This window comes from Pseudophryne corroboree, chromosome 3 (assembly GCF_028390025.1).
Source record: "Pseudophryne corroboree isolate aPseCor3 chromosome 3, aPseCor3.hap2, whole genome shotgun sequence".
Lineage (NCBI taxonomy): Eukaryota > Metazoa > Chordata > Amphibia > Anura > Myobatrachidae > Pseudophryne > Pseudophryne corroboree.
In genome coordinates this window covers 548,729,089-548,745,300 of record NC_086446.1, presented here as the reverse complement: position 1 = coordinate 548,745,300, position 16,212 = coordinate 548,729,089, and the positions used below count along the sequence as shown (strand labels likewise).

The 16,212-nt window shown below is 43.9% G+C and overlaps 1 protein-coding gene across 8 annotated transcripts in view; it reads left to right on the top strand.

The window, feature by feature from the left end:
• MBTD1 (mbt domain containing 1) overlaps positions 1–16,212 on the top strand; it is a 178,721-nt gene that overhangs the window by 150,797 nt on the left and 11,712 nt on the right. Inside the window, exons 16-17 of one of the 8 annotated variants that reach the window (XM_063961251.1) lie at positions 6,361–6,434; positions 9,127–9,299. The exons of 6 other annotated variants lie outside the window; for them this stretch is intronic. In XM_063961251.1, the coding sequence (XP_063817321.1) occupies positions 6,361–6,428 (68 nt within the window). In that variant the 3' untranslated portion in view covers positions 6,429–6,434; positions 9,127–9,299. Of the gene's footprint in view, positions 1–6,360; positions 6,435–9,126; positions 9,300–16,212 lie in introns of those variants that run through there. One more of the 8 variants, XM_063961252.1, reaches the window with a different exon arrangement.

The following is a 16,212-nucleotide window of genomic DNA, read 5'->3' as shown; positions in this document are numbered from 1 at the left end:
GTGGTTCCTTTTTATGGAACTATAACGAGTTATGTGCATATATCACTGAGTATTTACCAAAGGTCCGTGTTGCGTGTTATTGTGGCTGCTATGGCCATTCAAAATATACCACAACAGACACTCACATTAAGGTATCGTGGTATAATCCATGGCAGGGTATAGAGTAATATTTGTTACGTGTTAATGCAGCTATTGTGGCATTTAAGATATACTCCAGCAGACACTCTTATCAGGATGTCACCGTATAATCCACGGCAGTACTGTGCCGGTATGTACGTATATATCACTGGATACTTCTCAAAAGTGCATGCTGCTGTGGCTGCTATAACATTTTAACAAACACCATGGCACACGCCAGTATCAAATAATCACAATATGATCTACAACGATATTAGCCGCCTCGTCACTAGTAATCACACATCCTCCTGATATGAGACCAATACTTAATATATGATTATTCCGAGGTTTAATGATTGATGGTTCACTGCATATATGATTTAAACATATAAATATATAATTTCAACATTAGACATGAGCCGCTAGCCAATGCGCATTTCGCTCATAGGCTTCCTCAGGGCACTAAACTAATGGTAAGGAATCACTTTGCAGTACTTTTACACATGAACTTGTGAATCTTCCATGCAGTGGCGTGGGCTAGTGATGATGGCTCCCGCCTGCTACGCTGAGAGTCCAGAGTTAGATTCCCAAAGTGCCAATCATTTATTTATTTTTTTATTTATTTTTTGTGTTCCAGTGACATACACTTTATTATTATTTTTTTCTGAGTACTCCATTGTAAAACATTCAGTGTAAGGGTGCACACAGGTTTCACACAAATTGGGGTAAATCTGCAGGATCTATTCATTCGCTATCTAAAATACACAGCGGTAATGAGCACCTGTAGACATACCAGTAAATATAAATTAGTGTATTCAGACGCAACTAACTGTTCGAGCAACACAGTACTGTAAAACATCGGCGTTAGAGAATCTATGTTGTACGTTTACAAGCTGTTCGTGCTAATTAGTACACTAATAGAAGATACTGTACAGAGATACGAAGGACGGTGATTTGGCATCCAGGAACTTAGGGAGGAGCTTTTATCTCGATTGTAATCTTTCTAAGTATAATGGAGCGTGATAAAAGCTCCCCCTAAGTTACTGGATGCCAAATCACCGTCCTTAGTATCTTTGTACAGTATGTTCTATTAGTGTACTAATTAGCACGAACAGCTTGTAACGTACAGCGGCAAGATTAATCTTTCTATGTATAACGGAGAGAGATAAAAGCTCTCCCTAAGTTCCTGGATGCCAAATCACCGTCCTTAGTATCTCTGTACAGTATGTTCTTTTAGTGTACTAATTAGCACGAACAGCTTGTAATGTACAACAGATTCTCTGATGCAGACGATCTACAGTACTGTGTTGCTCGAACAGTTAGTTGCGCCAGAATACACTCATTTTATATTTACTTGTATGTCTACAGGTGCTCATTACTGTGTATTTTAGATAGCGAATGAGTCGCTCCTGCAGATTTACCCCGATTTGTGTGAAACCTGTGTGCACCCTTCCATTGAATGTGTTACAATGGATTACACAGAAAAAAAAAATAATAATAATAAAGTGAATGTCCCTGGAACACGAAATAAAAAAAAAAAAGATTGGCACTTTGGGAAACGAACCCGGGACTCTCAGCGTGGCAGGCAGGAGCCTTCATCGCTTGCCCACAACACTGCATGGAAGATTCACAAGTTCATGTGTAAAAGTACTGCACAGAACGATTCCTTCCCAATGGTGTTGGTTTATGCCTTAGGGGACTCGGACACTCATTTTAAAAGCACGGTATTTAGTGCACCGTACATACATTAAAGTCAATGAGCTACATTATTCCTTTCACACATTAGTTGCGTCTGCATACACAAGTGTTTTAACATGTTCGTTTGTATCTGTATAAACTATATTTTTAACGCTCTCCGTCTGACCACTGGTCACCATCGGTGTGTACACTATGCAGTACAGGACTGTATATTAACATTACAGTCGTCACTGACCATTTGCCAGAGCTTGTAGATCAATCCGCCGCTATTCGATCTAAAGTACGGAATTAGTGGAGCATTAGCCACCCAGTGGTGGAGATGTGTATTGCATGCTGAGTATCTAGTCGCGCCTCAACGCGCCTGTCGATGATTAAACTCCGCAACCTAAGCTATCGCCTAGGTGCAGAAAGAGCCAAGATAACGGAGGACCCATCTGTACTCAAACCCGTTTGTGGTACCGAAACCGGACGGTTTAAAATTTCATGTGTAAAAGTACTGCAAAGAGTGATTCCTTCCCATTGGTGTTCGTATATGCCGTTAGGGGACTCGGACGTGCATTTAGTGCACTGTACATGCTGTAAAGTCAATGAGCTACATTTTCCTTTAACACATTAGTTGCGTTTGCATACACAAGTGTTTTAACACGTTCATTTGCGCCTGTATAAACTATACACACAGTGATTTGGCATCCATGCTGTTCTATTTACATCTGTACTGTATGACATACTGTAGCATAATGTAGCGTAATCCGACGCACCAGTAAAGTAGTTCTTACGCTGTAGTTCAGTATTGTATTTTAATGGAGACCACACGCATGCGCATTGGTGTTTTTAAAAAGCGACATTTGGTGGGTGATCTTAGGTATTACACTCAAAGGTAACGACAAACGCTCTGCCCTTCCTTGCGCCCAGGCATGCTGCGTATGCCTGATCGCGACTAATACCTCAGTCAGCCAAGATAACGGAGGACCCATCTGTAATAACCCTTGTGCTGTAGGTTAGGTGGAACTGGAACAATGACCTTTGTTTTAACCAATTTTTGAATGGCTTCCAGTAGGACAGCACTTTTTGTCAGCGAAGCTTGTAAGCCTGATTTGAAGAATCAGTGAGGTGGGAGTTCTTGAACTTCCAGTCTGTAGCCCTGGGTAACAATATATTTTTTACCCAGGGGTCTAGACATGAAGATGCCCAGATGTGACTGAAATTTTTTAGTCTCGCCCCCCACCTGCCCGATCTGCAGTCTGGGAGGTTCGCCGTCATGCTGAAGATTTGGAGGAAGCAGGACCTGGTTTCTGTTCCTGGGAACCTGTTGGTGCAGGTTTTCTGGATTTTCTCTGACCACCTCTAAAGAAGTTGGAGGGGGTTTGGATATTTTAAATTTTGCGGTCCGAAAGCAGTGCAGTGCAGGTGTAGGATAAGATTTCCTAGCCGGTGCTGCTGCTGAGGGAAGAAAGGTCAACTTACCCCCAGTTACCGTGGAAATCCACGCATCCAATGCGTCCCCAACAGGGCCTGACCTGTGAAGGGTAGGTTCTCCACACTTTTCTTGGATTCTGTATCCGCAGTCCATTGGCGTAGCCAAAGTCCTCTGCTTGCTGAGACTTCCATGGAAGTAGCCCTTGCATTAAGCAGGCCAATGTCCTTCATGGCCTCCACCATGAAACCTGCAGAATCCTGTATGTGATGTAAAAACAAGTCAATGTCACTCCTATCCATAGTATCTAAGTCCTCCAGTAATGTGCCTTACCACTTTCCTATGGCTTTAGAAATCCACACACAAGCAATAGTGTGCCTTAAAGCCACGCCTGTAGCCGTGTATAGTAATTTGAGCGTAGTCTCAATCTTGCGGTCAGCCGGCTTCTTTAAGGCGGTTGAACCAGGGACAGGTAAAACCACCTTTTTTGACCACCTAGATACAGAAGCGTCTACTATAGGTGGGTTTTCCCCACTTCTTCCTGTCCTCTTCAGGGAAAAGGAAAGCAATGAGATTTATTTTAGGGATTTGGAGTTTTTTCTCTTGGTTTTCCCAGGATTTTTCAAACAAGGAGTTCAACTCCTTAGAAGCAGGGAAGGTAAGTGAGGATTTCTTATTTACGGTAAAATAAGTTTCCTCTACCTGCTCAGGTACCGTCTCAGAAATATGCAAAACATCCCTAATGGCTTCAATCATTAGTTGCACCCCTTTAGCAAGTGATGCATCCCCTCCCTGCATATCCCCATCGCCGTCCCCTGTATCAGAGTCTGTATCAGTGTCAGCTTGCATTATCTGGGCAAGTGTACGTTTTTGCGGGTGTGTAGGTGGGGTGTTAGACGAAGTAGTGGGGCCCGAATACTTCAAACCCTCCACAGATTTTCTCAAAAACTGCGTCTTTCTCAGTATGTGACATCCTTGTTGAAATCTGGGATATCATTCCCCTTAAAGCATCCACCCATGCGGGTTCGGAGTCATAAGGCTGAGAAAGAATCCTCAGGAGAAGATAAACACTGTGCAGCACAGGACACCGAGTCCTTAGACATGGGAATGTGGGATATGTACACACACGCATGCACGCGAAAATGTCAGACACAGTTTACCCCAGAGTACCTTCAGAGAGCCACAGAGCATAAGGAACCAGCCACACTGCGCCCCAGTAGGCTATTATTATGATAAAAGCCCGACGCTAACTAGCTAACCTTAACACCTAGTTAGTACGGATATCCCCCCCCCCCCCCCCCCTTCCCCGGTCTATAACACCCTGGTAGAGGTATTGCTGGAGTTAGGAGTCAGTGTTCTGTTCCTATGCTGTGCAGGGAGAAAATGCCGCTGGCGAGTGCTGGATCCGCTCTGAGAGGAAGCCCTGCCCCCTGTAATGGCACGCAGCTTCCTGCTTTTATTTTTGTACCTGCCTGAGGATTTAGTGTGTTAACAGTGGGATTAGCCCCTGTTAACTCTGTGACCAGTGTAGGGTTAATGGGCTGGCTCAGAACGCCCTTCAAGCGCCTGCATGTTATGTTGCTGAGCCTTCCAGGAGTGCAGCCTATCAGAGCTGCGCTCCAACCCTTGTGCCTCCATACCCGCCGGTGCTGTACACGCCACTCTTCTATCTTCTGGCTCTGTTAGGGGGTGGCGGTCGCCTCGTGGGCTTGCGAACCATTAACTCTTCATTAAGTTGGTTCCTGTGCGCTGTGGCCTGCCACCCCCCATAGCTGCCTGGACACGCCTGTGTTGTCCAGACCGCACCCCGCGAATACCATTCTAATGCCACTGGCATGCCCCGCGACCGCCTCTGCCTGTCGCAACCCTGATATGCTGATAGCATCTCACTGGGCTCCCGGGGTGTGCACACTCCAGCAAGGGCTTCAGACTGCGATTGCTGCAGCGATTCAGTCTGAAATAGCCCCATGGTTGATTGAGGTTCCTAGTAAATTCAGTTTTCGTTAAAACATTAATGCCAAAAATAAAAAAAAATAGGTTTAAACCAAAAAGTGTGTGTGTGTGTGTGTGTGTGTGCGTGTGTGTGTGTGTGTGTTTTTTTTAAAACCTGAGTTTTTTCCAAACCCTGCCGTTGTTTCCATTTTAACTTGTGGTGAAACATTTAAGCATGTAAGTTAGTCTTTCTTGCTACCCCAACATTTATATTTAATTTCTCCTTTATCCTTTTCTTCTTTTCCTTTTTGTTTTCTCTTCAGTCTGCCTTTCGTCGTTTTCTTCTCGGCTCTCTAATTATTTCAAAATTGCACTGGCCCAGCAAACAACTATACAAAATACTATTGTCTATATAGGTGGTCTCGGAGGTTTTGCTATTTGGCTGATCCAATTCTGAGTTGATAACTTTTTAGTTGCGAGTATTTGAGAGTCTTGAAACCCAAATAGTCACAAATTGTACTGTCTGGCTTTTTAAATAGTACTCTGTTTGTTGCTGGAAGTGATCCGCAAAACAAAATAGTGTAAAATGATTTGATCCAGAGCCCTGGAGCAACTTTTTTTTTTTTTTTTCCCTCTTACAGCCTGGTGAGTAACTGGTGTATGAGTGGGAAGGTCTATCATAAGCTGCACGCAAAAGACTTTGTCTTCTGATTGATTCACCTGTCACGCAGAGCACTGTTGATGCCATCAATGGGTCACTCCTTTCCTCCACACAGATGTAGCTGCCCTATAATATATACAAAGAAGTAAACTAGGAAGGAGAACTTCTTTCAGTTGGCCTCCCAGATTTGTTTCTGTCTTGAACCATCTTGTGTAGAGCAGGGTATGCTGATGGAATGTTGACAGTCACAATATCGAAACGGATATCTTTGACCTAAAACTAACCCTACTTTCAGGCGTTAACATTCTGAATGTCGAGGTTCTGCCTAGATCCTTCTTTACCAAGCTATTTTCTTGAAATACCACTATAGTCGGATAGTACTTATTTAAATTATTTAAATCTTATTTATTTCAACAGATACACCAAGTAACCAATGTGTAAAACAGTATACTTGTCTAAAGTTCAATCCCTCTTATGTTATACAAACGTCACTAGAAAGCGTTTGGTGTGGGGGTTTATTTGTTTTTTTTTTTTATAGATCAGGGGTTCTCACTTCAGCCCTCAAGTATCCCCAGAAGTTCATGTGTAGAGGATTTTTGTCTGTGAAGACAGGTGGGATAATTACTTAACCAGCTAAATGGATGAACTCACCTGTACATGATGAATGAAATCCATAAAACATGACCTGTTGGTGGTTCTTGAGGAATACCTGCTATAGAAAACAACCGTTACTATTACAATAAAATTTGACCATACCATATGGTTGAAACTTGACAATAGTAATAGAGACTAAGGCCGGTATCAAATTAGCTGCTATCCAATTAACCCTGATACGTGTCATGTATTGGAGATTATGCTTGCGATAAGCTGCCGCGATAATACATGGCATTGGAAACTTATCCAGGACCCCATACATTATTGCACAGTTGAAGGTCCTATTTCATCCAATTTTACAACTGCCTATATTTGGGACAGTGTGATTTTTGACGGTCATCATCTCCTTATCCAGCTATTCTTATCGTCTGAAAAGGATTGCACCTAAGTGGATACCCCTCACCCCCCCCCCCCCCCAAATGTTTCAAAATTCAGCCATGTCAGTGCTATCATAGCCTGGCTGATTTACAATGTATCCAAAGCTTGTGCTGCTGGTTACATTCTCCTGCAACTGCCGTATAACATAATACGCAGTCTGCACTATACATAGAACTGAGGTTATCTGTTTCTGTGAATTAACCCTTTTCTACTGAATCCAATACCATCAGATTTGTAGGGGATTTCTGTGCAGAATGGCAGAACATACAATACACATTACAGAAATTCTTACCTGTATTAAAATTGGATCCAGATCTTAACAAAGCCTTGGGCTCAAGGATACCCATAAGTTGGAGAAGATCGGCCAACTTAAAGGATAAGCTCTCAGATAGTCATTTTGTCAAAATTAAGAAGAAGCCACCAACAGTACGAGGCACCTATAGATGTGGAGGATGTAAAGCCTGTAGCTTTATGCAACGTACTACAGAAGTCCAAGATAAATATCTTCACAGACATACCATCAGGGACTTCATTAGTTGTAAAACCACAGGGGTGGTATACTGTCTAATGTGTCCCTGTGACAAACATTATGTAGGGATGACTACATTTTGAAACATTTGTTGCGGATCACTGAATATATGGGTCTACTGTCTGCATAACACGTTAGTGATACTTTCTATTGCAGTAAAACCATTCCAGTTTGATTCAATCAGCCGTAGATGACACACTGTTTTAAGTGATATAGATCAAATACTGGGAGTGTATACCATTTATACCTTCTGACTCAGCAATATTATCACGGCTTGTTTGTGCTGCTTCTTATCTATTACATACAGGAGAAGGGAGATTGAGGACAATTTACTAACTCCCAGTACTGTGGAAGGCTATTCTCCAATAAGATTAACCCCCTAACTGACGTGTGTGAATGCATGTCATATGAGAATATCCATCTAAGTGATTTTGTTCTGCACAAGTTAAGTGTTTAGATCACATTGCTGCAGTGTCCTAGTTGTCCACACAAACCTTACATGGTGAGAATATGTCCTGTTGGGAATATACTTAGAATTTTTTGAACAGTTGGGACCACACAAATAAAATCGCTATTTATTGAGATAGGGTCACTCTAACAATCCCTCGTTAATAGCAGTAATCACAAGTGTTTTAGAATGATATCTACTTAAGGTATTTATACATGAATTACTGATTTTGATCACTGTATTCTGTGATTAATAGTGGAATCCTCAATTTAATTATCCCAACAGCAAGCCATAATATCCCAAGGAGGGGAGCGCACAATTTATGTATACAATCCTATAGGTCAATATTGACAATAAGCACATTGATATAGTTGTATGATTATTACAAGAAAGAATTATCTAGCTGACTGATTATATTAGAGACTAGTGTGTGTTCTGATTATATTTTTTATTTTTTCTTCTGCACTATTCACTATTTCACATATTCTTTTTGAATACTTCGCCAGCTATCCACTATTAGTATTTTAAACCAATTACAATAAAGGTTATGTTTTATAGGAAGTTGTCCTATACCTAGATTCAGATTTTTCATTACAGTAAGTTACAGATGAGTGCCCCAATGTGGAATACTATTTCTTTTTGCGTTTTAATATCATAGAAAATGATACAGAATTTGATTGCTGTGGGCAATATCACAATCTGTCATTTTTGGAAGCTTTATTAAATCTACCGCATAAGGTGATGTAGGTATTAGGCCAGATTGATGGTCCACTAGGACTTTGCAGGTCCGTTGTGGTACCCAAATAGGCTTGTGACTTTTATGTTTGCCTGTGTGATTGATCAGATTTCAATTGAGCGAATACTCCCCTCGACCCAAGTCCCCCATTTCAATATTGTTTTTGCCCAAGCAGAAGTATAAGAAATTTAAATTGGCTGCTTGGCCCATTGGTCGAATAACAGGAATCTAGATTTTACCAATTGGACACTCTACTGGTAGTATACCATGGATAGAACATGGAGGCAGATGTATTAAGCCTGGAGAAGTGATAAAGCAGTGATAAGTGCAAGGTGATAACGCACCAGCCAGTCAGCTCCTAACTGTCAATTTACATATTGGAGCTGATTGGCTGGTGCGTTATCGCCTTGCATTTATCAGTGCTTTATCACTTCTCCAGGCTTAATACATCTGCCCCATGGTTTCTAAAAACGTTATTTTATTTTTTTGTGTGTAAATTGTGTAAAAAAAAAATAGCATAGATATGTCTCTAATTTTATATTTTTAAATTAAATTCCAGATTTCAGACTCCTTCCTGGTAGCAGGTTCTAGCCAGTGGCCACTTCAGTCAAAGCACCTGTTCTAGACTTACTATTACTTTTGTCTGTTCATAATTTCTGCTCTGATTTAAATGCAATTGTATTGGGGGGGGTTTGTTTTCAAATTAAATAAATTTGGTGATTGCAAACAATTTGTAACCTGTTCCATTTTAATGTGCACATCATCTATCAAAGATCTGTATTGAGGCTTGCTTATATACCATGCCCTGCATGCAGACAGATCATCCAGCGCACTTGTAAAACGCAGCAGGACCAACAACCATAAGCCAACAGTATTGCAAACTGTTTTCAAGCCTTGATTTATTTTTAGAAAGTGAAAGAAAATGTTACAAAGGAAACTGTATGTAGGAACTATAATGCATCCTAATATTAAACATTAACTGAGGTATTTTATGCAGAAAGTTTTTAAAGGACCACTTTTACCCCTCTCCCACCAAAATCCTGAGTCAACTGTGCCGTTTACACTGCCTACAGGTGCAGTGCTTCTCCTGTGCCGGTGCTTGGAGTTGACATATCTCCAAGTTATGCTGTAAACAGGGCCCAGGTTGGATGACCCGGGTTACCATTACACACTGCCCCTTAACCTAGGATCTTCTCATATACAACCCTGAAAGATACTCTGGTTAGAATACGAGGTCACTGGTCCGAGTTGCTGTGGGTGTTTTTTTGGTTATTTTTTTATTTATTTTTTCAGAGACCCCCTACACAACGACCTGCGACCCAGGTTAATTTGGCAGTGACCCAGATCGAAGCTGAAATGTGTTTTTTAATTAAAGAGAAAAATAAAAAGTCTGTGGGCTAGATTCACTAAAAAATTCTTTATAAAATCAACCAGAATTTATAATTTTTGGAATGAAACAAACACATACTAGAATCTGGTTCCTATGGGCAACACCACTTTGTTTTTTGTTTTTTTTTCGAAGCTTTATTAAATCCAGCCCTTCATATCAATACACTTTACAAATGTAAGTGTGTATCGACAGTGGCGGGTGCGGGGATGCGGCCCGCACCCGGGTGTGGCGCCTAAAAGGGGGTGACACCAATCTGTGTGCTCCTCCGCAGTGACAGGAGCCAGGCGCTGCAGTGTGAAATTCTGCTACAGCACCTGGCTCCTGTCACCACAGCGGAGCCGACAGCACTGCAGACAGTCTCCGGGGGCAGCCCAGTACAGTCCTGCCTCTCCGGAGATGCTGGGCATGCCCCCGGAGTGACGATCCATGAGGCCATGCCCCTTTTTGTGACCATGCCCTGGCGTGCTGGCATATCAAGGGTACGCACCGGGTGTCACCACACCCAGTGACTCCTCTGTGTATCGATGTGGTACAAGTTCTGCTTAGAATTGTTTGTTTGTATTTTTATTGTGGGGCATACTTTCCAATGTAGACTAATTCAGGTATTGCTTCCTTTCTAATAAAGAGCTGCCGTCTTCCTTTATCTTTAGTAATGTACTGCTGGGATCTTGCATATGTCAGTAAGACGAGACTGATTTGCATTGGTCCTGCACTTCATCTCCCCAGCAAAGAGAGCAGGACATTAAATATTATGTATGAAATATTTTAAATGATTTTCTGAACATGAGTTGGCAACTCTGGTTTTAAAGATGTGACTATTGGCTTCAACAGGGGTAGCTTATACATTGATACCAGCCTTTTATAAATGACTGTCTTTGTAACAAGTATTCCCAGACGGAGTAAAAAACAAACCGGAGCTGGATAAAAAGTTGGTGATCCCTGAACTTTCCTGAAACCACCATGGAACATAGGGGGTAATTCAAACCTGATCGCTAGCAGGCAATTTTTGCACTGCTGCGATCAGATAGTCGCCGCCCACAGGGAAGTGTATTTTAGCAGTGCAAGTGTGCTAACGCATGTGTAGCAGAGCTGTACAAACAGATCTTGTGCAGTCTCTTAGTAGCCCAGGACTTAGCCGCTGCGAACACGTCAGCCTGTTCGGGACTGAAATTGACGTCGGGAACCCTCCCTGCTAACGCTTGTAGACTCCTGCATTTTTCCAAACACTCCCATAAAACTGTCAGTTGCCACCCACAAACACCTTCTTCCTGTCAATCTCCTTACGAACGCCTGTGCGAATAGATCCTTAGCACTAACCCATCGCTGAGTGGCGATCTGCTTTGTACCTGTGTGACGGACCTGCGCATTGCGGTGCATGTGCAGTTTAGACCTGATCGCCCGCTGTATGAAAACGCAGCATAGCGATCAGGTCTGAATTACCCCCATAGTATTCATATGATGGCTACTCTGACTTGTAACATGACATTGAATGGAGCATTCAGGGTTAACACCCTATTATTTAGAGTGTGTGTGTGAGAGAGAGACTGCTAGAGTACAAGTGAAGTGGAGGTTATTGGGGAAAATTAACTGAATTTGCTTGATAGATATAAATGGATGGGAGGGTGCTGGGGAATTATTATTATTGACCGGGGGCTTGGATTAATCCAGTATGCCCGAATTGATGATGTGAGAATTGATCTGCACGGTGGACCAGAACAGACAGTGGGGGTCATTCCGAGTTGATCGTAGCTGTGCTAAATTTAGCACAGCTACGATCAGGCACTCAGACATGCGGGGGTACGCCCAGCACAGGGCTAGTCCGCCCCGCACAGCGGCGATGCTTTTGCATTTCAGGAGTTACTCCCGGCCAGCGCAGCTCCTGCGGCTGGCCGGGAGAACCTCTTTGCTGCCCCGGGTCGCAGCGGCTGCATGTAACGTCACGCAGCAGCCGCGCCCCCCCCCCCCAACGGTCCGGCCAAAACTGCGCCCCCTAAACCGCGGCTTAACGCTGCTGTCCAGCCCCCTCCCGCCCAGCGACCGCCTCTACCTGTCAATCAGGCAGAGGCGATTGCTAGGGAACGATGGCCTTCAACAGTCCGGCATGCGCCGGCTGCGCAGTTCCAACCCGATCGTTGTGCTGCGATAAACTTCAGCGAGCAATCGGGTCGGAATGAGCCCCACTGTGCAGGGGCAATCTTGACTTGCCAAAGCAGCAGTCTGCACATGTAATCATCAGAAGTTTTATTGCAGAGGTGGTTTATTTTCTATTTGAGTCAAGGGGTTCATGCAAGGGGGTTGTCACCTAATACGACCCGTATTACATTCAGGATTACTTTGTGTTCTCCTTTACTTACTTGTCTAAGGGGTATATGCAATTGCGGTCGAATTCCCGAAATTGTCGAATTTCGGGAATTTTTCGCCAAAAAAAAAAAAATCGACAATGCAATTCAGTACTTTCCGACAAAAAAAACGGACTTTCAAAATTCGACTTTTTGAAATACGACTTTTGACAAATTCGACTTATTTGCAATGATACACATGCGGCAATTCGACCAAAGTCTATTCAATGGAAGTTTGGAAATTCGACAACAGTGCTTTTAGACAGTAAATTCGTCATTTTCAATCCGCCACACTTTGGAGGGTGAAACTAATAAAACATTTTTAAAACATGTTTTTTTTGTGTTTTTATTTCTTGGTAATATCATATCTATTTATATTAGAAGGGATTAGGTACTTGGTTTGTCTTTTTTGGAGGCACAAGTATTATTTATATATTTTTAAAAATAATATTTTTTTTATTTATTTTTTTATTTTTTTTGGATGGAATGGTAAAATCCCTGAAAAAAATGGCGTGGGGTCCCCCCTCCAAAGCATAACCAGCCTCGGGCTCTTCGAGCTGGTACTGGTTATAAAAATGCGGGGGGGAAATTGACAGGGGTTCCCCCGTATTTTTAAAACCAGCACCGGGCTCTGCGCCTGATGCTGGTGCAAAAAATACGGGGGACAAAAAGAGTAGGGGTCCCCCGTATTTTATACAGCAGCATCGGGCTCCACTAGCTGGACAGATAATGCCACAGCCGGGGGTCACTTTTATACAGCGCCCTGCGGCCGTGGCATTAAATATCCAACTAGTCACCCCTGGCCGGGGTACCCTGGGGGAGTGGGGACCCCTTCAATCAAGGGGTCCCCCCCCCAGCCACCCAAGGGCCAGGGGTGAAGCCCGAGGCTGTCCCCCCCCCCATCCAAGGGCTGCGGATGGGAGGCTGATAGCCTTGAGAAAAATGTCAGAATATTGTTTTTTCCAGTAGTACTACAAGTCCCAGCAAGCCTCCCCCGCAAGCTGGTACTTGGAGAACCACAAGTACTAGCATGCGGGAGAAAAACGGGCCCGCTGGTACCTGTAGTACTACTGGGAAAAAAATACCCAAATAAAAACAGGACACACACACCGTGACAAGTACAACTTTATTACATACTGCCGACACACACACATACTTACCTATGTTGACACGCCGACTGCCACAGTCTCCGACGATCCGAGGGTACCTGTTAAAAAATTATACTCACCTTCCAGCGTCCAGAGATAAATCCACGTCCAGAGTATAATCCAGGTACTTGGCAAAATAGCAAAACGCAAAAACCCGTGCCAGCGGACTGAAAGGGGTCCCATGTTGACACATGAGACCCCTTTCCCCCGAATGCAGAGACCTCTACGTGACAGCTGTCACTGAAAGGTCTCGTAAGCCAATCAGCGAGCGCAACGTCCTTGCACTCTGCTGATTGGCTCTGTGCGCGTCTGAGCTGACAGCGCATCGCAAAGCCTCTCCATTATATTCAATGGTGGGAACTTTGCGGCTAGCGTTGGGGTCACCCGCCGGTCAGCGGCTGACCGCGGGTAACCCCACCGCTGACGGCAAAGTTCCCACCATTGAAAGTAATGGGAGAGGCTTTGCGATGCGCTGTCTGAGGTCACACGCGCACAGCCAATCAGGTGAGCGCCACGGAAGTAGCGCTTCCTGATTGGCTGAAGGGACCTCAGTGACAGGAGTCACGTGGTGTCCCGGCATTCGTGGAAAGGGGTCTCATGTGTCAACATGGGACCCCTTACAGTCCGTTGGTACGGGTGTGCGTGTTTTTATTTTGCCAAGTACGAGGATTTGATCTCTGGACGTGGATTTATCTCTGGACACTGGCAGGTGAGTATAATTTTTTTCACAGGTACCCTCGGATCGTCGGAGACTGTGCCAGTCGGCGTGTCAACATAGGTAAGTATGTGTGTGTCGGTGGTGTGTAATAAAGTTGTACTTGTCACGGTGTGTGTCTCCTGTTTTTATTTGGGTATTTTTTTTCCAGTAGTACTACAGGTACCAGCGGGCCCGTTTTTCTCCCGCATGCTGGTACTTGTGGTTCTCCAAGTACCAGCTTGCGGGGGAGGCTTGCTGGGACTTGTAGTACTACTGCAAAAAACAATATTCTGTCATTTTACTCAAGGCTATCAGCCTCCCATCTGCAGCCTTTGGATGGGGGGGGACAGCCTCTGGCTTCACCCCTGGCCCTTGGGTGGCTGGGGGGGGGACCCCTTGATTGAAGGGGTCCCCACTCCCCCAGGGTACCCCGGCCAGGGGCGACTAGTTGGATATTTAATGCCACGGCCGCGGGGCGCTGTATAAAAGTGACCCCCCGGCTGTGACATTATCTGTCCAACTAGTGGAGCCCGATGCTGGTGTATAAAATACGGGGGGGGGCCCCTACTCTTTTTGTCCCCCGTATTTTTTGCACCAGCATCAGGCGCAGAGCCCGGTGCTGGTTTTAAAAATACGGGGGATCCCATGTCAATTTTGTCCCCGCATTTTTAGAACCAGGACCAGCTCGAAGAGCCCGAGGCTGGTTATGCTTTGGAGGGGGGACCCCACGCCATTTTTTTCCGGGTTTTTCGCGTTTTTTTAATTTGCGGCAAAATCCGGCAAATCGTCCGTTTTTCGCCCGCGGGACTGTCGAATCCGTTTTCATTGAATATGGTGAATTCCGGCAGCCACCTGCCGGAATTCACCTGTCGAATTGTGTCGAATTAAAAAACGGCGATAATTTGCCGCGATTCGCCGTGAATTGCATATACCCCTAAGTCTGAGGGAGAAAGTCACAGAATACCGGGTCATGTTATGCTGCTACTATTGCAGCCTCTTTCATCTGCCCTGGGCTCCTGCCTAAGTTAAATAAAGCACACAGGTTTTTTATTTGGATTAGTATTACTTCATTCACCGGGGCACTAACCTTTGTGTCTGGTGTTGCCATTGTTTTCTCCTCTCTCTTCACTCTGTCTCTTTCCCCTTTTTAGTCCGTCATGCTTTGCCATCCTCTCTTCGATCTACCGATCTCCCATTTCTTTCTTTCTTTTTCTCTCCCTTTTATTTTTAAGGTGCCACATAGTTTCTGCAGTGACTTACAGCAAATAAAGTAACAGTGAAACTTGACATGTTTTGTACAATAAATGTGAGCTCACAGAGCAATACAACAACAAATTAGGTAGGACACAGAGTTGTTGAAAGGTAGTAGGAGACCAGAAGCACTGGAAGCAAGGATAGTTCTAAGATTAATCATGTGGAAGAAGGGTCCTACCTGTGAAAGATTACATGCTAAGAGGAGGGGAGCAGAGTAAATATGTAGGAGGTGTGTTTTTAGTTCAGGTTTAAGGCTGATACGATTTGTAGAAAGTTTGATTTGGGGAAGGAGTTCTGGAGGAGGAGCAGTGACAGGTGCTAACTATAACCAGGGTGGCATAGAGGCAATTAGAGGAAGATGGTGAGGGTGGGGAAGGAGACTATAGGAGTGATGTAGGAAGAGACAGAATGATTAAGTACTTTGTAATTGAGGGAGCTGAATTCTGAGGGAGAAGGGCATCCCATGAAGCAGGTTCCAGAGTTTTAGAAAAGATGGATTGAAGTGGAGAAAAGCTAGGGAAGAGGAGATGAGTTAGAAGAAGGCTACAGTAGTCTAGGCAGGAGTTGATGAGTGCATGGATAAGGTTCTTTTTTCTTCAAGATCTTGTGAAGGTGTAAATGGCAAGATTGTGTTGGGTTTTTTTTTTTTTTTTTTTTTTTAAGTTGCTGCTTAAAGGATATAGAGGAGTCATCCCTGATACCCAGGCAGTGGACTTAGGTGGTAGACAGAAGGGATATCTTATTAACAGAAAGGGAAAAGTGACAGTTATGGACATGTTTAATATGGGAAAGTGCTGGGCCATCCAGGATGAGATGG